The sequence below is a fragment of the Mesocricetus auratus genome, unplaced genomic scaffold (genome assembly GCF_017639785.1).
Source record: "Mesocricetus auratus isolate SY011 unplaced genomic scaffold, BCM_Maur_2.0 Super-Scaffold_100010, whole genome shotgun sequence".
NCBI lineage: Eukaryota > Metazoa > Chordata > Mammalia > Rodentia > Cricetidae > Mesocricetus > Mesocricetus auratus.
This window is the reverse complement of record NW_024429194.1, coordinates 51,928,609-51,950,763: the sequence shown is the minus strand read 5'-3', so window position 1 is coordinate 51,950,763 and position 22,155 is coordinate 51,928,609. Positions and strand designations below refer to the sequence as shown.

The 22,155-nt window shown below is 38.7% G+C and overlaps 1 protein-coding gene across 1 annotated transcript in view; it reads left to right on the top strand.

Moving 5' to 3' along the window:
* The window catches only part of Plcl1 (phospholipase C like 1 (inactive)), a 305,153-nt gene that overhangs the window by 239,809 nt on the left and 43,189 nt on the right, over positions 1 to 22,155 (top strand). Inside the window, exons 2-3 of the mRNA XM_005080904.4 lie at positions 10,235 to 12,709; positions 16,314 to 16,517. Coding sequence (XP_005080961.1) covers positions 10,235 to 12,709; positions 16,314 to 16,517 — 2,679 coding nt within the window. The remainder of the gene's footprint in view (positions 1 to 10,234; positions 12,710 to 16,313; positions 16,518 to 22,155) is intronic.

Sequence of the window (22,155 nt, the reverse complement as noted above, 5' to 3'; positions counted from 1 at the left end):
ACTAATTGTGCTGAAGTAAGAATTAATTGTGCTTTGGGCATCTTTTCACCACAGCTATCTAAGTCTGAAGTCCTAATGTAGAAGGCTCAAAATTAGCTTATAAATCAATGTTTTGTCATTTTTGGGGAGATATTTTGCCATAGTGTATCATGAGTACATTTGTCATTCCTAAGAACACTCATATGTAAGAAATAGTATTTGATTAAAAATTCTGTGTAATTAATAACAATTCTTATCTACTTTGAAAGTTTTTTAATTAAATCTGAAGTCATAAAAGTACAGATATTGTTAATTATCTTTATAAAGTTCATCCTTCTCATAATTGATGAGGTAATTACAGGACAGGACTAGCATTAAAAATTATTTTTAATATGGAAATACCTTTCATTTTTTCTCATAATATATGCTAATATGTGCTAATTTAAAAATAAATTCTATAAATCCCATATTTTACTTCCTCTCATCCAGAGACAACCCCATTATAAACTAGACCACATCTTCTTCAGTTTGTCTTACATAAATATGATGAGGGTACACAAATACACAGATGCACACACAGTGTGTGCTTTGAGGTTTGTGGAGCTATATACGGTGTGTATCATCAAAAAGGCATTCAGTGCTATCTCCACTTGATCTCAGCCAAGAGATCTAGAAGTAATATAGTGCTATCTCATTAATGGGCCGTAATCTGTTTTGCCAGTTCTTACTGCTGATGGGTGTATAACTTCTTGGGTGGCATTGAACACTTAACAACTTATCTCTCTTCCAATAATTAACTGTCATATCATATTATACCTTTCATCTCATGTTTTAAATATTTTTGAACAAATAATTGTGTATATATATATACATGTAACTTATGTTGAACATATTTTTAACAGTTCAATAATTTTGAGATTTTTCTTTTTCCAAAATTAGCTTGTAACCAAATTTCAATTTATGAACCTACATCCAATATCCACATGTACACTTGGCCCTAGTTTTAAGCTTTTTCCTCCCATATATCCTCAAACCTCATCTCTTCCTTTATGGTTTCCACGATGTCCCTAGTAATATTGGTACATATTTATTTCTTTAGTCCTTCCTTTTCTAATTTTATTTGAAACAAACTTTTCCGTGTCCAGTAATGTATAAACTCTCATCATTAGGATTTGGTATTGATTTGAATAGACGTCCATTCAGCCCTTCCACCCCTGAAAGGGTGGTATGTTAGGCAACTACTAATTTGTCTGTATGGTGCATTTTTCCACCATTACATTACTTTTATAGTCCTAATTAGTTTTGTAGTTGATGTCTTGAGATTTTTCTAGGTAAATCTGTGATTTGCTAATAATAAGTATCTCTCACCTCCTTTATGATATTTCACTATTCTCTCTCTGTTTCTCTGTCTCTGTTTCTGTATCTCTCTGTGTCTGTGTGTGTGTCTCTGTCTCTCTCTCTCTGTGTCTCTGTGTCTCTGTGTCTGTGTGTGTGTGTGTGTGTGTGTGTGTGTGTGTGTATGTATGTATGTTCTTGGAGATAGTGTCTTATATGGTCCATACTGACCTCAACTCAACAGAGGACCATAGATGACCCAGAACTCCTAATCTTCCTGTCCGTGTCTAACATCCCATTCATGTAACATTCATGTAATCCCATGTGCTACCCCATTTGATTTTACAGTTAACTTCTTGGTCCCACCTACTGCTTTGGCTTCACCATTCAAATTTTGATCCAACAGAGAGTAAACTGTGTCCTGTTTTGATTTTTACTGGAATGAGAATGTGTCTAAATCTTCTCCAGTTGTTGTTTCCTTCAGAAGTCTGAAACTATTTTGATTGTGTTAAGGAAGTATTCATCTTTTTCAAGTTTACTGAGGGTTTTGCTCAGACTGATGTGTTTTAGTAAATGTCTCCTGGGAGCTAGTCTTTTAACCTCTTTATTGGATTACCTTAATGAATCATCTACTGTTGCCCTGACTTACATTCCTGGAGTAAATCCAACTTTATGAAGCATTTGTTGGTGTTTTAATACACAGGTGACTCTACTCACAAGCGAAATAGATCTGCCAGTTCTGTATCCTACTGGATGGTGGTCTCTGCTTGCTATATGACAGTGTCTCATTCTTTTTCCCTTAACATAGCCTCTAAATTAGGTCATGAATTATTGTATTATTTTTGACAAATGAAAGATGAAAGATGTAGAACTTTGCTTGACCCAAAGTCACACACAATGAAAGATGCTGTTGAGTAAACTTAAATAATTCTCCAACCAGGGGAATTTCAGGGAGAAGGGGAGAAGAAACTCAATTATTTCAGTAACTTCTATCAGCTCAGTATTTATAGGTTTTCCAGTTTTTTTATCTTAAAGAAAAACCATCATCACATGGTTTCCTTTTACATGTTTCTACACTGAGGAAGTGGATTTGTTTCTACTTTAAATGTGGCACCTTCACTGAGACGGAGAAGGCAGGGCTCCCCAGTAAGAGGTCTCTGTGGTCGAGAATGTTCACTCTCTGTGATCAGCCATCTGGTCCCTGCCCATGGGCAGTTAATCAAAGGCAATGCAATCAGGATTAAAATGTGAGATGGTCTTAATCCGGAAGCTTTGTGTCAAATTTGAAACCTTTAACCAGCTTAATCTTGATGGTCAAGTTGACTGTTTAACTACTGCTAATGAAAATATTCTGTTTTTATTGTAGGAGAGAAAAAGTAAGACTATGTTTACTGACACAATGAAGGGAGAACGTACTATTTTGTACAAGTCACTATTTTGTGACTTGTCTATTTAGCATGTGAAAAAAAATAGTGGGGAACTCTTGTCAGGAACATTTGTGAAATGAGTTATGTTTTATAACGTTCCAGTCATGTTAATATTTTAAATTTCAAATCAAGTATTTTAATCAAATGTGAAACATTAGTTAGAATGATGAAAGCAAAATTATGCAAAGATTTGAAGGGGCAGCTAATAATACATAGATATTTGATGAGGGCCCTGATAAAGCATCATGCCATCTAGCTTATACCTAGAAAATGTCTGTGGTATTATTTCTTTTTTATTAATTTTATTTATATTTAATCTCTGCAGTGATTCATTGAAACAATACATTTGTAATATATGTATATATTCAAAGTGTCCATTTAGACACTCATCAGTATATTCTTTGAAGGAAAGAGAACATCCCATTTTCCATAAAGATAGCCTCCAGTTAATCCTCACATGAGAAACAACAAAGGCCAGCCAGAATTCCTGTGTCCTGCAGTGCAGAGGTTGGGGGGGCTCTCTTGATGAAGGGCATAATCATATCTTAGCCTCCAAGCCCACTTGGTTCTTGGCATCTCTGCTGAGGAGTCATACAGGCTCCTGATAAATTTTAAATGGAGTGCATTTGAGCGTGAGGCAGACCTCTCCCCATTCTGAAGGAGTAGGACTGATAGTCACAAACCACAAACTGTTCCTCAGAGGATGTTGAGTAATGGTCAGGTGACCTTCCTTGGCATCTCCCTGCTTTTGTTCTCACTGGCATGTCAGCAGCTAGATTACCGGCTAAATGCCACATGGAAATGCCCTTGACAATTGTGTATAGGGTTAGATGTGAGAGGAGAGGAGTAAGACTGAAGTGAGGGCAGTTAAGGAGCATGTATGCTATGGACTTGATGGGAAACTGAACTGAGAATAGAAAGCCAGCTAGTTGGTCAGGGAGGGTTCACAGTAAACAACTGCAGGCTTTGTGTCCTGATGCTGTGGGGAGACAGAAATGGCCGGGATCGATGGAAAATGGAATACAAAGGTTGTCTGGAAAGGGGAGTCTCTGAAGCCATTATCTGCCTGGTTTCCTCTAGCCATGTCCCCTCGTGATCGTAAAGTTTAATTTTCTTATTAGAAATTTTTTAATTAGAAGAAAATTAAGGAAAAAAATCCCAACAAGAGTGACAGACTTTAGCTCTATGTGTGAGAACTGCTAACAATGAAAATTTGGATGGGTTTTGGTCCGTTTTACTAATTTGGTTTCTCAGATTTGTGAGAGAAATGAAGAGCTCTAGAGAAAATTCAAGGAGGGTTACCACTTCACTTTTCCTCAGTGTTAGTGAATAAATGCTGCAGGAGTTTTCAGATATTTAATAAACGACATTTTCCAGCTACAGGTCAGAGCGCATCATTCTTTAAACTGTCATACAACTGTTATTTTGAACTCCTTTAGTGCTGCTCTTCAGATTCCCTTGTATTGGTTTCTTTCTGTTTCTGTTGTTGTTATTAAACATTTCAACCAATACCTTTCCAAATCTGTGAGAATCACTTTCTGAGGAAGAACAAAGAAACTTAATGTCTCAAACATGGAAATGATGGTGTGTAACTGATATTGCTATTCCGGTCATCATGTGGGACAATTCAAAAGCAATTAATGATTTAAAAAATTCACTGCACAACACACAGCATGGTAGGTACAGAGGGAATCTTTGTGAAAATATAACTTTGGCTTGAAATAACCCAAGGTGTGCAGGATCAGAGTCATCTGTGAAAGGAAACAATAGCTGGATAGAGAGCACACGGAAGACTTGAGTTAACCATTCTGTTTAGCGTGATCTAATAACTCCAGTAGAGCATGCAGGGTTCCCTCCCCATAATACACCAAAAGTTCCAAGAAATCACACTGAGATGGACCTGATATACACGGATTTGCCTGTAGAACATCAATTGGTTTTGCTTCCAAATGAGAATCATTTAAGAGATGATGCACAAATGTCAGAATCACCAGCTATCTGTATTTTAATTTGTTGAAAGCACTCTGCACTGTACATCTTAATTTCTGTTCGCCCCTGTCTCCTATGATGTTTCTGGGAGGAGAAACCTCCAGTGGACTGTATTTAATAATGAAATGTGTAAGCCGGGCAGTGGTGGCGCACGCCTTTAATCCCAGCACTCGGGAGGCAGAGGCAGGCGGGTCTCTGTGAGTTCGAGGCCAGGCTGGACTGATAGCCTCCAAAACAATACAGAGAAACCCTGTTTCGTAAAAACAATAATAATAATAATAATGAAATGTGTGATTAAACACAGCCATGAAAGTTAATTTGGAAAGGCACCTGGGAATGTGTGCGTTGAGTGTTGCCTTAATTCCTGTTGACTGGGAACACAAGATGGAATGAGTATGTTGGGTCATGATAATAATTTAGTATTCAGCTGTTTAGTAATGTGACTTAGAGAGCCATCAGGGAAAGCTCACAGTTTGAGGGCCTTGGGCCATAGTCTAGCTACTTGATACTGGTGAGTATCTGGACTTCATCTCCACTGCATGCAACATTGGCCATATGCTGTTAATAGTAACCCATGTGTGTTAGCCATGTGTGATTCTGTTTTAAGTAATTTGTTTTAATGGAAACATAACTTTGCAAGTTTTAATGTGGAATTAGTGTTACAATCCAGAGTTGCAACCTCCCTTCCTGTGAAATGTGAAGGCAACAGTGTGGTGGTGATCTCACTTCCTTCCCCTTTGGAGACTGATGTGAAGAGTTAGGGCTTGTATGGGAGAGTTAAGGTTTTCTCTTGACTATTTGATTGCCTAACATTGACGTGTACCTGGGTAGATGAGGGAAATGTGTGCATGAGAACTGAATTCCACTGGAAAAAGCCAAGTGTTCATCAATTGTCTCTGCTTGTTGCTCTAGTTGCATTTGGGGCTAGTCTAGCCTTCTGTATTATCCTTTAGCATCCTACCACAGGACATTGGTGCCTGCTTTTCTCTCCTCATTTCTTAGTTCTCAGCATTTCTCATGGCTGTAGTTTGGTCTTCACCATTCTGAATAGAGCATAAAATCCTTTCTTGTTAAAGTTAGCTGCGATATATTGACTGCTGACTCCTGGAAACTGTCACAAACACATTTTACAGCACGTTTTCTAGGTCTTGGCTTCTGTGAGAGCTCTCACATCTTTAACACTCCCATCCTCTTACTCTTCCTCCTTTCTCCTCTTCCTCATCATCATTTTAGATCTCTTTCTTTGCTCAGCCTCTACAATTGAGTGATCCTGTGGGTTAGGCCATTTCTCTATGTTGTTAGTTTGTGGGCATTTGGTCATTTCAGCCTGTAACTCCCAACTTGGAAGCTTCCTTGAATGTCAGACCCTGGAGCTAACTGTCTTCTGGGTATCTACATCTAGAGCATCCACAGTCATCTAAAACCCAAAATATCCCAAAGTAAACATTTTCTCTTTGATGTTACCTCCTTTGTATTCCATAATTCGTGTAGTACTATTTATATTTGCCTGTTACTCAAGCTAGAAGGCTAGAAACCTACAAATAGTCTTACACTGAGAACACTTCTTATTTTACCTGTTTCTTGAAAAAATTTTGTTGCATTTATCTGTGTGTGTGTGTGTGTGTGTGTGTGAGAGAGAGAGAGAGAGAGAGAGAGAGAGAGAGAGAGAGAGAGAGAGAGAAACTCACGTACTATGGCACATGTGTGAAGGTCAGAGGACAACTTGAAGGAGTCCAGTTTCTTCTTTTACCTTGAGGGACCCAGGGATCAAACTCAGGTTGTCAGGCTTGATGCCACACTGTCTCTTGTGCCAGAATAGCTTTTCCCTAAAGTTATTCTACTGAAGTAATATTTTCATGAACAATATTTAAAGCCATGCTTCGCCACATAGACTATTCATGAAGAAAAGTTATTTTCCTGTTGTGTTGCCTCATATTAATAGATGGAAAACAAGCAAGTAAATGTCAGTGGGAATTTATGGAAGCAGTTTTATTAGTTTAGCTTTTGTGAACTCCCTCCTGCCCTGTTCCCAGTCTTAGTTTAATGAAATATGTTTAAAGACATGTAAATTTTTTACTGTTGTATTAGCAAATTCTCATTTAATCATAATTGGTTTTCTTTTCCTAACATAGATACAATTAATGAAAAACAATTATAACAGTATCTCATTATTTCCCCTTACATTTCAAAATTATTTCTAGATTAAAATTAGTGCTAACAGCACAGGATTATATGGAAGCTTTTTTTATGATGTGAATATACAATGAATAGTGCTTTAGGTAAATAAATACATTATTTTATCCAAAGAGTTGACTATTTATCTCACACAAGAACGTAAAGCTCTTCTGATGCTGATGGTTAACTCCTTAAAGCTGTTCAGGAACCAGAGAAACTCAGTTTGACCTATTTGTTTTTACCATTTAGCTTGTGTAGATGTGATTGCTTCACAGAAAATGATCATCTGGAAACTTCAATGAGAATTCCAGGACATTGAAGGGATTTGTGCTCATCATCTGATTATTATGTTCTCCTGGACTGTTAAGCCAGCTTTTGACTTATGAGGCAATAACATCACAATGTGCTATTTTATCCTTTTGTCTTTTGTCTTTCTTCATAGTGAGGAAAGTTAGCTTTGGGAAGAATTAGAATTTACTTGCTCTATCAGAATCTCTTAGATATATGTTCTGACTGATGAAGTCCTTCCCATCATCTATGAAATTTGGAAAGAGCATACTTGGACTGAGACCAAACTTGGCTCTTCTTGGGATCTGCTCAAGTGCTGGCATGTCTGGACTTCACAATACAATATATAACTGCAGAAGATCCACTCATTATGTAAGAGCTGTTTGTGGATTTATCAACAGGGAAGGCAATAGCCAACACTTTAATGTTTATCAGGCTATTTACCTTAACATTTCCCCCCTCTAAGACCAATCTGCAATTATATTATTGCAGCGAATACAGTTATGGAGTATTGGGCACTGTCCAGGAGGTTATGGGAGTCAAGTGGTTCCAAGAGACTTGAGTCTCCCTGTCCAGCAAGACATCAGATGCTGTCCCTACTCTTTCTCCCAGTCTGCCCAAGCAAGAATATTGAGTAACAGTATGAGGATTGCTGTCCAGTGCCAGGCATTTTCTTTCTCTATGGTAGAACTAGAGCAACAATCAGTATCCTGAATCTTTTCCAGCATATTGTAATATAAATAATCTTGGCTCTAGCCGTCAGTAGACATACTAATTACTTGTTCGTACGTGCATGGAAAGTTTCTAGCCTACTTGGGGACTTATAATGACTGGATTTTATCTTTTGTGAGATGACAACATGGGAATCACATCTTTTTCAGAGTTCAAGTTTTAAGGCACTTTGGGATATATTTTATAATCGCTATTGATTTTCAAGTCCAGGCAAGAACCTAACATTATGAAGCAGGTGGATTATGTTATAGACTTGACAGAAATCAGTCTTCTCTTGAAAACTTTTGCTAGTGGCATGGGCTTGCTTTAAGGAACTACCATTACAGAGAAGAGAGGTTTATATAAGAAAGTCATTATTGCAATGGCAGTTTTTTCTCATAGATAGTGGCATCTCAAGCCAGGACTGCAGTGTCAGACCACAGAGAACACTACCGCAACTGGGCACACACAAGATTGAAGAACCAAATGTGGGTTACAAGGGATATTGATTCCCCATTTCCAATTTCCTGGGATGTGTTGCAGGTTCTAACAATTTTATATGAAACATGATCTCATATAAGATATTTTTAATGCTAAGCTCTCATTAGTCTAAAAGACTAGTCAAATGGATAGCTTGAAAGCTGAATAACAGTCTAATTTACCCCCACAATTTGGTTTCCTTCTTTATTTTACTTGGTAGATTAATCTCATTTAGCGGTGTCATTAGGTTCCTGCTTTGATGGGGTAGAAAAATACACACAAACATCTGATATTTCTGAGCATGCAGGCTTTGATGAATTTAAATGTGTTCTAGTGGGGCATTTGTATTGAAATAACTGAAGATTTATCTTTTTTTTGAAACTTAAGAATGGAGGAAATTGACCACTATGGGATAACTAAAAATAGCAACTCTCTGGGAACACAGGAGCCAAGTTTTCAAATGCTGCAGAACCATGGGGCGGTATTCTGTAACCCAAACTGGGTAATTTATATCTGTGTCACTTGAAGATCTGATATGTAGTTGAGTCAATGAATCATCCCACCGGCATCCTATAACTAAAAGAAAATTTATTTGCCTTTTGCCTGCAGAGTTTTAGCCAATTAAATAATAAATCACTTGGCATTTGCAGAATATAGGATTGACAGGCTGATATGGGCTGGATGGATTAGATGATGCTATTGCCCCAGAGGGCAGGTTCTACACTGTTTTAGAAGGTGCCAGCAATGAGACAGTCGAGATTGTGTTGGCTATACTTTTCAGTGCTGAAAGTGGTGATAGCATTAGGTTGTCTCAAAATATTTTCAACTTAATGTTGAAGGTTTCACTTAAATACTGAGGAGTCAAGTGTGCGTTAATTTCTTGCTGACTCCCAATATTCCAGTGGGTGCCTGTGGATGGCCCTACAGGGCCAGCAGATAAAGAAATATAATCTCCAGAAGATAATCTTTATAAGGACTTACCATTTACAAACCAAATGGGCTTTTCTCTTTTGAGTATCATGATAACACTGAATATTAATATAAACATTATGCATTCAAATCTTATTTGAGAAAGGAATTTAAAACCCAGAGGGGTTAAGTGGCCTATAATAGATTTTATATATACATATATATTCAGTTGAATAAAGAAAACTCAAGGACTACTTATTTTTTGTCAATGTCCTTTGAAGCATTCATTCTTCTATCGTGTTGGTGTGATTATGAAATCTAGTATTCTAAGCACATTAAATGTGTATTTTAGAAATATGTTCCTGGGAGAATAGTTTGAATGAGTAATGTAGTTGGGAACTTTATTAAACTTCATTAAAATGAAGAATCATCCAGTTTTAAGTGGAAGGGGTCAGATGTTCAGTAGCAAATGAGTTTGGCAGCGACAGGTAGAGTAGACAGTCCAAGACAAAGATGAAATCCATCATCTTGCAATTATAAGTATCCAGAGGACAGGACCTGCAGTTTTGGAGGGAAGATAAGTAAGAAGGGAAGAGCCGTAGGACACATGTAACCTGCTGAACATAGCCTGGTGGGTGCTGTCTGGTGTGCTGTTGGTAGAGGTTCTTAACAAACTGTACCTAGCATGACTTTAGATGAGCTGAAGCTGTACTTTGTTCTTAGTATTTCTCTTAATTTGGAGAATTTGTAAATGAAGTTTCCTTGGGAACCCAATGATATTCTGTCAGTAATTTATCTTCCAAAACAGTACAAAGGGAAATTTCAGGTTAGCTTCTGTTCAGATACCAGACAATCTGTACAGAGTTTGAGAAGTTCCTAGAGTGTTACTGAATTTGCATTTTCTAAAAGAGACTGATCATTCTTTTCTGATTGTTTTCTAGGATCCTTCAAACCAAAAATGTGGCGGAAGAAAGAAGACAGTGTCCTTCAGCAGCATGCCTTCGGAGAAGAAGATTAGCAGTGCCCATGACTGCATCAGCTTCATGCAGGCTGGCTGTGAGCTGAAGAAAGTACGGCCTAACTCCCGCATCTACAACCGATTTTTCACCCTAGACACAGACCTCCAGGCTCTACGCTGGGAACCTTCCAAGAAAGACCTCGAAAAAGCCAAGCTGGACATTTCTGCCATCAAGGAGATCAGACTGGGAAAGAACACGGAGACATTCAGAAACAACGGCCTTGCTGACCAGATCTGTGAAGACTGCGCCTTCTCCATACTCCATGGGGAAAATTATGAGCCGCTGGACTTAGTTGCCAATTCGGCAGATGTAGCAAACATCTGGGTGTCAGGGTTACGGTACCTGGTCTCACGCAGTAAGCAACCACTTGATTTTATGGAGGGGAACCAGAACACACCACGGTTCATGTGGCTGAAAACGGTGTTTGAAGCCGCCGATGTCGATGGGAATGGGATAATGTTAGAAGACACTTCTGTGGAGTTAATAAAACAACTTAACCCTACTCTGAAGGAATCTAAGATCAGGTTAAAGTTTAAAGAGATCCAGAAGAGCAAAGAAAAACTAACCACCCGGGTGACAAAGGAGGAATTTTGTGAAGCTTTTTGTGAACTTTGCACCAGACCAGAAGTGTATTTCTTACTTGTACAGATATCTAAGAACAAAGAATATCTAGATGCCGATGACCTCATGCTCTTTTTAGAAGCTGAGCAAGGGGTCACTCACATCACTGAGGATATGTGCTTAGACATCATTAGGAGATATGAACTTTCTGAAGAGGGCCGTCAGAAAGGGTTTCTTGCTATCGATGGTTTTACCCAGTATTTATTATCTCCAGAATGTGACATTTTTGATCCAGAACAAAAGAAGGTTGCCCAAGATATGACCCAACCCTTATCTCATTACTACATCAATGCATCCCATAATACCTACCTGATAGAGGATCAGTTCAGGGGACCAGCGGATATCAATGGGTATGTGAGGGCTTTGAAAATGGGCTGTCGGAGCATCGAACTTGATGTGAGTGATGGCTCAGATAATGAGCCCATTCTTTGCAATAGAAACAACATGGCCATGCACCTTTCCTTTCGCAGTGTTCTAGAGGTGATTAATAAGTTTGCCTTTGTTGCCTCAGAGTACCCACTTATTCTCTGCTTGGGGAATCACTGTTCTCTACCGCAGCAGAAAGTCATGGTCCAGCAGATGAAAAAGGTGTTCGGCAACAAACTCTATACAGAAGCGCCTTTGTCATCGGAATCCTACCTCCCATCACCCGAAAAACTGAAAAATATGATCATTGTGAAAGGAAAAAAATTGCCCTCAGAGTCAGATCTGTTGGAAGGAGAAGTGACCGATGAGGATGAAGAGGCTGAAATGTCCCGGAGGATGTCGGGGGATTACAATGGTGAGCAGAAACATATTTGGCTCTGCCGGGAGCTCTCTGATTTAGTATCCATCTGTAAGTCTGTCCAGTACAGGGATTTTGAACTGTCTATGAAAACCCAGAATTACTGGGAGATTTGTTCATTTAGTGAAACGGAGGCCAGCCGAATTGCAAACGAATACCCGGAAGATTTTGTGAATTACAACAAGAAGTTCTTATCAAGGATCTACCCCAGTGCCATGCGGATAGATTCCAGTAATTTGAACCCACAGGACTTCTGGAACTGTGGCTGTCAGATTGTTGCAATGAATTTTCAGACTCCGGGTCCAATGATGGACCTCCACACCGGCTGGTTTCTTCAAAACGGAGGGTGTGGCTATGTTCTGAGGCCATCTATCATGCGAGATGAAGTTTCCTACTTCAGCGCAAATACCAAGGGCATTGTACCTGGAGTGTCTCCCCTGGTCCTTCACATTAAAATCATCAGCGGTCAGAACTTCCCAAAGCCTAAAGGAGCTTGTGCCAAAGGGGATGTTATAGACCCCTATGTTTGTGTAGAGATTCATGGAATTCCGGCTGATTGCTCTGAGCAAAGAACTAAAACTGTACAACAAAACAGCGATAATCCCATTTTTGATGAAACTTTCGAGTTTCAGGTCAACCTTCCTGAGCTGACCATGGTCCGTTTTGTTGTTTTGGATGATGACTACATTGGGGATGAGTTTATAGGGCAATACACAATACCATTTGAATGCCTGCAACCCGGGTACCGGCATGTCCCCCTGCGCTCCTTTGTGGGAGATATCATGGAACACGTGACCCTTTTTGTCCACATAGCAATAACCAATCGAAGTGGAGGAGGAAAAGCCCAGAAGCGCAGCCTTTCTGTGAGAATGGGGAAGAAAGTTCGAGAATATACCATGCTCAGGAATATTGGTCTTAAAACCATAGATGACATCTTCAAAATAGCAGTTCATCCCTTACGAGAAGCCATAGACATGAGAGAAAACATGCAGGTAGGAAAGCAGTCCCATTTTCCCCCACTGCCTCTGTTATTCACACCCATTTAAACTAGTGACTATTGGAGTTTACTAATGGTTGGTTTGCAAATGTTCAGAAATACTGCGAAGATCTATGCACCACTGAATTATGCTCCCTGTTACCTGTGATAAACCAGGTGGTTTCTAATTGTGACTGCAAGGCTGAGTTTGGCTATTTAGTGGGTCATCAATATAACAAAATGCAGATTATCTTTTCAATGTGTTTAGCACATCATGATTGATTGACAGGAATGTGTACATGAACAGTATGGAAAAAGTGAAATGAGAAATGTGTAAGTAGAGATTGGGGGCATGGCTCAGTGAGTAAGAGCACTTGCTAAGCAAGCATGAGTACCTAGGTTCAAACCCCAGGTATCCATGTAAAAAGTTGTGTGTAGCTGAATGTACCTGTAACCCCCTGCTGAGTGTGGTCCGGGGCTTGCTGCCTAACACTCTCCAGGTTCAGTGAGAAACCCTGTCTCAAAGGAGAAGGGTGTAGAGTGATATAGATCAGATCTTTCATTCTGCTCTGGTACCTGTGTGGGACATCCTTACCAATCTGATACACACACACACACACACATCCTCATGTGGGTAACATAAAATACATAACCAGATGTATGCATGTGATTTGGAAACATACATGTAAAATGTTACTGATATGAATATAGAAGAGAATTAGAAATCATGTTATATAATGATGCCCACCATATTTTTAGTTATTTAGATTTGCACTAACAAATTATTACCCAACAAGAGAAAACACAGCTAAACAAATAAAACCCAACACTTAAATTTTTTAAAAAATATATTTAGCCTCCTAGAAAGGTAACTTAATTGAAAGAATGTGGATACTGGTGTAACCTGTCTCTGTGTGGTACTGAACAGATGACTGGCAGTGTCTTGTTACCAGTTTGTTTGTTTGTTTGTATGTTTGTTTGCATAAGGCAGGACCATGAGGGCTGTTGTGAGAACAGAGTGTGAGCACATAATAATTGTCCAGTGTTGACATGGAGCAACCCAGTGTCCCTTTCATTTCCTTATGATGTATAATCAGAGATGGTTGAAGACTTCTTTTTCACATTACTTAATATAGCTAATTGGGGATAGAATTTTAAAGACATGAACAGGCAAATATTCACTAAGATCTTATGCTACAAAGTAAAAATTATTAAGATTTTATTCTCTTAACTAACGTTTTCATAATAATATTAACCTACCCAGAATCTTTGCAATCAAGAAAGAGACACATTAGAAGACATTATTTATCAACTCTTGCAGTTAATAAACAACAAAGTTAAACTTTAAATCCAAGAGTGACTAATGCCAAAATCTACTATAATTCATGTGAAGCAGAACCACTGAGCTGTGACTTAGCGAACTCTTAATATTAACTCACAGAGAAGTTCTTCAAATAGCTCAATGGAGGAAAATAGTATGATGAGAAACTCACACATGAGTACCTGTAGTCAGATTACATATGCATTTGATTCAAGGTAGGTTACTTAACCACTTTGTTAAAAATAGGCTCTGAATATGCTGTTATATTCTATATAAACTTTTCTTACGCATATTTGGCATTATTGTAAAACCCCATGTTAGATTACCTATAAGCAATTTCTATACCTCACTGTATTAGAAGTTGACCCTATGTGTTTCTGTGTAATTCTTGAAAAACAGTCATTAGCTCATATTTTTAGAATATATCTTAAGGAGAGTATTTGGCTGGGGTGATGGTTTAGCCAGAAGAGCACTTGCTGTACAGGTACCAGGCCTGGAGTTTAGATCCCAAGAACCCACTTAGAAGGTGGGTACATGTAGCAAACCTCCTGTAATCACAGAACATGCAGGACACCAAGACAGGGGGTCAATGGAGTACGATGGTGAACTAGGCTACCTAAATCCAGGATTTCTGGATCCAGTTAGAGGCCCTGCCTTAACATACAAAGAGTGACCTGAGAAGACACTCTAATCCCTGCATTCATGCCCCCCACACCTGCATACATGTGTGACCACACATAGAAATACACATGCACACCACATGCACATACACGAAAGAAGAGCAGTTTATAAAGCCTTTGCAGGCAATGTTAATAATTCATGATTTCCTAACAAAGTAGTTTGGGTAAAGGATTATTTAGAGGATAATCTGTAAAAAATAAAAATACCATGGTAATTAATAAATTCATGAGACATTCAGTAGGTTGGATGATGTTCATTATTAATAAATGTGAAACAGCTATAATTTCTATTCAAAGTTATTACTTTAACATAAGTTTGAGCACATTAATAATAACCCCAGAGTACCCAAGATGTGTCACTGTCTCATTAAGGAAAAGAAATTATAAAGCACTTCCCATGGTGTAATTTAACCAAGAGTGAGCCTAGATATTAATTATCTACTTCTTTCTCCCTTTGTCTTCTGTCATTCTTCTCTGTCTGTCATATGAGCTTCACTGTTAGCTTTTCTATCTTTTAAATATCTTTCTGTCTCTGTGTGTATGCCCCTGTGTATATGTGTCCCTGTGTGCCCCTAACAAAGAGCTTTTGCTGTGTGTTAATTGAATGACATGGAAAGTATCACATGATGGGACACTTAACAGAAACGTTTAATAAAGTTTCACAAGGGACTAAGTCACTGGTTCCATCTGACCCCAACTGACCCAGATAGTAAACAAACAAAGGCTACCAAGCAATGTTCGCAGGTTGTCTTCAGCATTTATGGCCAATATTCTTTTTGTGAAGTTGCTTTCAGTTTATTTGCTATTTCCAGCATTTATTACTATAACATACCTACATACATGGATTACTCTTGGGTGCATGGAAGAGAAGACAATTTTAGATTAAGCTATGAATTGGTTTAGGTATAAAAGTTGATTATATGAGAAATCCACAAGTAAGTTTGGTTGTTACATTGCTTTCTTAGAAGCAGGGTACACAGGAGGCTGTCATTACTAAATAACCTCAAGGTGTGTTAGTAATGCTGACTCTGAGTCCCAGTAAAAGTTCAGATCTCTTTGAATGAAAGAGATATTTTCATAATATCATAGCACCACTGTTTTGTCAAAGATTGCAACATCAGTGAGTAAGATGCCCATACGATACATTTTCTGTGTACAAGGGGAATTTCTGATGGGGTGATAAAGTAACCTTGCTGTTTAATCAGATGGAGGCTGGTGAGCGATTATAGCCTGTAATAGCCTTGAGATGCTGAGAGATGCCATCTAGTTCCATGGAATTTTTTTCTGAATTCTAAAGAAGTATTCATATAGAGGCACTGCCATTGTGGTTGTGGATTCAGTTGCTATGTTTGAAAAGCATTGAGCAGCCTTGAGTCATAATCTCCTTGTTTCTGATGGATATCTGTGGCCATTGGTAAACACTAACACCGATGGTTCAGGCTGTGTGAGTTGGCTATAGGTGTTACCTCTACATGTCACAGCAGTTTGGGTTGGCTGTGATACAGGCTGCTCTTCATTACAAATGTCTCTAGGGATATAATTTGATGAATTTTCTTGACTGTAAACTGGGGTGCAGTGTCATGTGGTCAGACACGTGACTCTATGTTTTCTCCTCATAGAACGCCATAGTATCTGTTAAGGAGCTGTGTGGACTCCCTCCGATTGCCAGTCTGAAGCAGTGCCTGTTAACCCTGTCCTCTCGTCTCATCACCAGCGACAATGCTCCTTCAGTGTCTCTTGTAATGAAGGACAGCTTTCCTTACTTGGAGCCTCTGGGTGCGATGCCTGAAGTGCAGAAGAAGATGCTGGCTGCATATGACCTGGTAGGCTATGGCAATTGAAACTTCCCATTTCTTGCCTGTGTGTATGGAAAGCCCTAAAAGCAGAAGTTCTTGGATAGAATTCCAGTGACTAGAACAGTTAGTGCCTGTAAAATGTGGCTGGAGGTGGCAGTCAGAACTCACCATTCAGTATCCATCAATCCCCTGTGGTACTTCTGGGGACACAACGGATAGAGCAATCTCTGCTTTGACAAAGAGTGAATGATTTCTCCAGTCCTCAGAGCATGCCTCCTTTTCTTCTGGATGATGGCTCCTGACAGGGAGAGACTTGGCTCTTAGTGTTGCTCAGTGATGGATGAGACAAAAGGCTTGCCTGTAAGCATTTCTAAGCTAACGATGCTATAGGATTTTATTCTGACTATATAATAGAATTTATGTAGTGATTAGATTTGGGGATAACTTTATTTTTGTGTTTCATTCTATAAACAAAATTAAAAAATAAATGACAAAATGTATAACATACCTAGTTAGATATATATAAATATGTTTAATTAGAAGAGTACTTGCAAACCAGTAGGGGTAAAAAGATGTGGAAACTTCTTACATCAATCAAGATTAAGTTCTCCCATGTCATCTACAAAATTATCAGAGAATAAATTAAAGAAAAGGAAAACAACATAACTTTTAAACACCAACCAGATTACAGCTTAAAAATGCAAACTTTCATTCAGAAATTTAGACAGCAAATTATCCAGGGGAATTCTTTTGCCAAGTTCTTTGGCACCCAGGCAGCTTCTGATGATCTGTTCTTCTATTCTTAGAGTGTAGTTCTTATCTTCAAGATTCAAAATGGCTGCCTATGCTCTATTTGTAACATTTGCAGTCCACATATCAGGAATGATGGAGAGGACACATCTTCCTGCTTTTAGGTTATTATTTTCTGGAATTATTTATAAGAAAATTATTACTTTTCCTTCCTGTTCATTAGCCTGAAGTTGATACATAGCTACAATTAATTGCAAAAAAAATGTAAAATGTCATTTCAAGGGGACAAAAAGTTGTCTTTTCTATTACTAAGAAGTAGGACAGCATAGACTCTGCTACAGAGGTCAATAGGCAGCCTCTTCCCCATAAAAAACTATCAATGAAGTGTATAGCACATTTAACTTTAAAATAAGTTCCCAATTAGATAAGTTAATGTATTAAATTAAGCATGGTGGTATGCCTTTATAGTCTCAGCTACTCCAGGAGTTGAAGCAAGGCAGTTGTTTGAGCCCAAATGACCAAGACAGGTCCAGTCTTGACAAAATAAGGAGATCCCATGTCTGGAAAGTGATGTCATGAGATATCCCCCTTCTATTAAATCATCAGCTATGCCCCGCCCCTTTAATCATGGTGCTTTTAATCAGAAATTTAAAAAGACAATGGGCTAGGAGATAGCTCAGTGGGCCAAGTGTTTACTGTGTAAGCATGAGGATCTGACTTTGAATACCCAGTGCCCAATAAAATGCCACATGTGACCACACACATCTGTGACCACAGTCCTGGAGAATGAAGACAAGTGGATCAAACCCTGCAGAATTCTGACCGGCCATTTAGCCCAAAGAGTGAGCATCAGGTTCCATAAAAGATATGCCCACATTTAAAAATATGGTGGAGAGCAATGTTAGCCTGCAGTACTTGCTTATGTATGCAAGGATGTACACATTCTCACACACACACATGCACACATATGCACAAATATGTGCACATGCACACACACACATAGGAATTTTAGAAGATCAGTACTATTATTTCTCTGCCTACAGTGCAGATATAAATTACTATATATTGTTGGACACAAGTTGTGTAAAGCAACTTAAAGTGCTTGTTCATTTGATCTATGTGTTTCTTTCCTTTAGATTTATGGTTAGGGTTTATATATGCATAGATATTGGATTTTCATAATGTCGACATGGAGGGATTAGCTAAGTTACAGACAGGAACCTAGGAACTGGAGAGATGGCTCAGCAGACCAGGGCTGTTGCTGCCTTTGTGAAGGAGCCAGGTATCATTCCCAACCCCTCCATGGAGGCTCACATCTGTTTGTAACTCCAGCCCCAGAGGATTTCAATTCCTCTTCCAGCCTCCATGGGAACCTGCACACATGTGTCATAATTCATAGTTACAAAGACAAAAATAAAAATTTTAAAAGATAGGAATCCACCAAATGGACTCCTTTGAAGTGGTCAAAATTAGTTGTTTAGAGGGATAGCAATGGTGTGGTGAATAACGCGCCATTTTTGTGAAGCAGTCTCATGGTAATGTATGTGCAGTGAGATTTTAATTGCATTTGCATATATATGCACATGCAAATAATGTATGTGCAGTGAGATTCAAGTTGCATTTGTATGTATATGCACATCCAAAGCACGTAATGCTAGGAAGACATTAACAGTGATTACTTTTGTTTGTCATGAGTGAATTTTATTTTCTTATTTCTTCTTTTCTACATGCTTCCCGTATTTACCAAATTCTTTTTAACAAACTCGATAAATTTTATAATTGAATAAAACACCAGTCAGTACAGAAAATACTAATATTTTGCCGTTAAAAATAATGAGGAGAAAAGCATCTGGTATAAACATTTTCTAAATGAAATGGGAAAACCTGCACTGAATGCACTCTGCGCACAAATGCTTGGCTGGAGCCTGCTTGGGGGGAGGCTCACCTATTGCCCATGCCACGTTTTTTTTTTTTTTTTGAAATCAATTTTTTTTCATCATAAAAGTGGGGATTGAAAGCTGTTCAGTGAATACGTATAATTGCCATCTAAGAGGTGAAATTAGGGTACTAGTTGCCATAGAGACAGACAGTAGACATCACTTATTCCCTTGTAAGTTAAGAAAGGAAAATAATCTGTTGCGAGGGCAGCCAGCTCTGGGAGCTGGCTCTGCATTGAGCAGAATGTCTCTTGGGCTGTGGTTGGGCAGTGTCTGCTCAGCATCCCAAGCATCTGATGGTGTTTTGTCCTTTCTGTTTTACCTGATGAAGTCCAAATCTTAATATTAGCCTTTCTCTCATCTCTGTTTTTAAAACACAGCTTATAACTGTAGGCAGAGCTGGGTCTTCACAAAATCTAAATACTAGTTGACCATGAAAAGCAGAAATACTTAAATGAAGTGCAGTTATAATTCCCCCGTGGAAAATGACTTCTCATTGTGGTGGGAAATTGAGTGAAAATAACCTCCTCCCAATTGTGCAACCAGCACACTGTGGAAGTGTTTGAGAACGCTATCAATGGATATTTCTTTTGAGAGAGCAAAGGGTGTGGAGGGAGGTGCCTGTGATGCCATTGACTCTGAAAAAGGAAGCGTCATTTTCCCTTTGCAGGACTGTGCTATACTGCAGAGTGTCTATCTGCTGCTCATTAGCGTTTGTGTTTATTTTGGAGAAGTTTCCTGAGATACTGTACAGACCCAGAGTAATCATGTGAAAATATGGGCTAGATTGTGTCACACCACTTCATCACATTCTGTGGTGGCTCCAGATTTAAGTAAGCTGGAAAGCACTGACTGACACGTCATAGGGTGCTCTGTCATCCAATACCCCTGCAGCCTCACCACCCTCCTCGCTGTTCACCATACCAAACTTGTTCTGGCTTCCGGGCCATCATGAATCACACTGCATTTGTCCCTGGAATGTTCTTTCCTTGTCTTGAAAGTTGCATCTTATTTCTTAATTCTTTTCTAGTCATGTTCTGAGAGACCCTTCCCCAATTTCTTACCTGCACTCCCTACTTCCCCCACACCCATCATTCTCTCTCATAGGTGTTTCCTTGCTGCTGTAGCAGGCTTTTTTGGACCACCAGTCCCCAAATCATGATGTGGAGAATTACTATTGATTGTGAATGCTAGGTCTTATTCTTGTTCCCTAGCTCCTATAGCTTATTTTAATGTTTCCCTTTATCTACATTTTGCCCCAGGATTTTTGACCTTTCTTTCATTCTGTACATTTGACTTTTCTGCTTCTTCTGTGTCTGGCTAGTTGGTGGCTGTCTGGCTGACTGGCCCCTGGTGTGCCCCCCGCCCAGTTCTCTCTCTCTCTTTCTCAGTCTCCTAGATTCCTTTTCCTGCTTATGCTCTCTGCCTGCTAACCCTGCTTATCCCTCTATTGCCTAGCTATTGGCCGTTCAGCTTTTTATTAGACCAATAAAGTGTCTTTGGCAGGCAAGGTAAAACAAATGCAACAAATTTTTACATACTTAAACAAATGCAACATAAACAAATTTAACACAACTTTATGTAGTTAAAGTAATATTCTACAACATAAACAAATGCAACACATCTTTCCATGGTTAAAGTAATATCTCACAACACACCACACTACTCAGAAGTGGTGAACATTAATCTTTTAAAAATAATTTCCTTTATCGTCTCTTGATCCCTCAACTTGAATGTGTACTCCATGAGGATGGAGACCTTTGTTTGCTTCACACTGCTCTCTTTAAAACAGTGTTAGCATGCAATATATTACACTCAATTTTTGTTGATTAAGTAAGATCTTCGAGCACTTATTAATAAGGTAAATAATGTAGTTTTAGCCCATGATGGGCTAAGTTTTCATGCATATTCAAGAAGTATTTGCTTAATATATTGTAACTTTTAATGTGTTTTAAATTACTATGAAGCTTTGGATAGTTTGTGTCCAGAATGCACCATTCAGAGGTAAGTTTGTTATAGAGGATTGCAACTGTAAAATGCATGTCAGAGCATTCTTCAAAGGTGACTTCTGGACTGAATTATTTAACATTAGCATAAAAGTTAAAACTTCACTCTGGTAAGAGCAGCAGCGTTTCTGATGATGAAGATGTCAGACAATCTAGAGAACATGAGTTGAGGATTAATCATTTACTAAGTCAGTTGGGTTGTGATCTGGAAAGCAGCTGGCTGTGCTGGCACAAGAAGGAATGTATCAAGAAAGAATTAACTGCCATCTAATCATATTTGGCAACTGAACTAGTGGAGAGTTTCACAATTAAGCCAAGAATAATGGGTTGGATTAACCATACTCTGTTATATAGTGTTGTTGCCAAAAGATAGCTTCAAGAGGAAAAAAGTTGTATGTAGTTTCCTAAAGTCAGTCTCTCTCTCTCTCTCTCTCTCTCTCTCTCTCTGACACCCTCTCTCTTGTGTATCTGTATACATGAGTGCATGAACTTGCAGATGTCAGAAAAGGGTGTTGGGTCTGCTGGAGTTACAGGAGGCTGGGTGCTGGAATCTACATATGAAGGAAGCAGTTAAGTCTTCTTATCTGCTGAGCCATCTCTCCAGTTCCCCTCTCCCCACAACATAGTTTTGCTTATTGAGAGCAATTCAAGTTGAAATAGGTAAATAAATCAGAGTTATTCTTCTTCTGTCACTGTTTCATTGTAAAGTCCATGTAAATTTTCTATTAGTTTGCAATTCACCAAGTATATTGGTTTACACAGCAATAGAACTTATAAAAATAGCTGTGTACTTAAATGTGCTCAACTAAAGCTAGATATTTTTGAATAATAAATTTAGTGCATAGAGACCCCCTATTGGGTACAGCAATGTCTTCTGATACATTTTGGTGGGGGGTATTGTTTAATGAAATAATTGCTGTCATCTTGAGGGTTGACGATTTCTGTTGGTACCAGGTCCCTAACATTGAATAT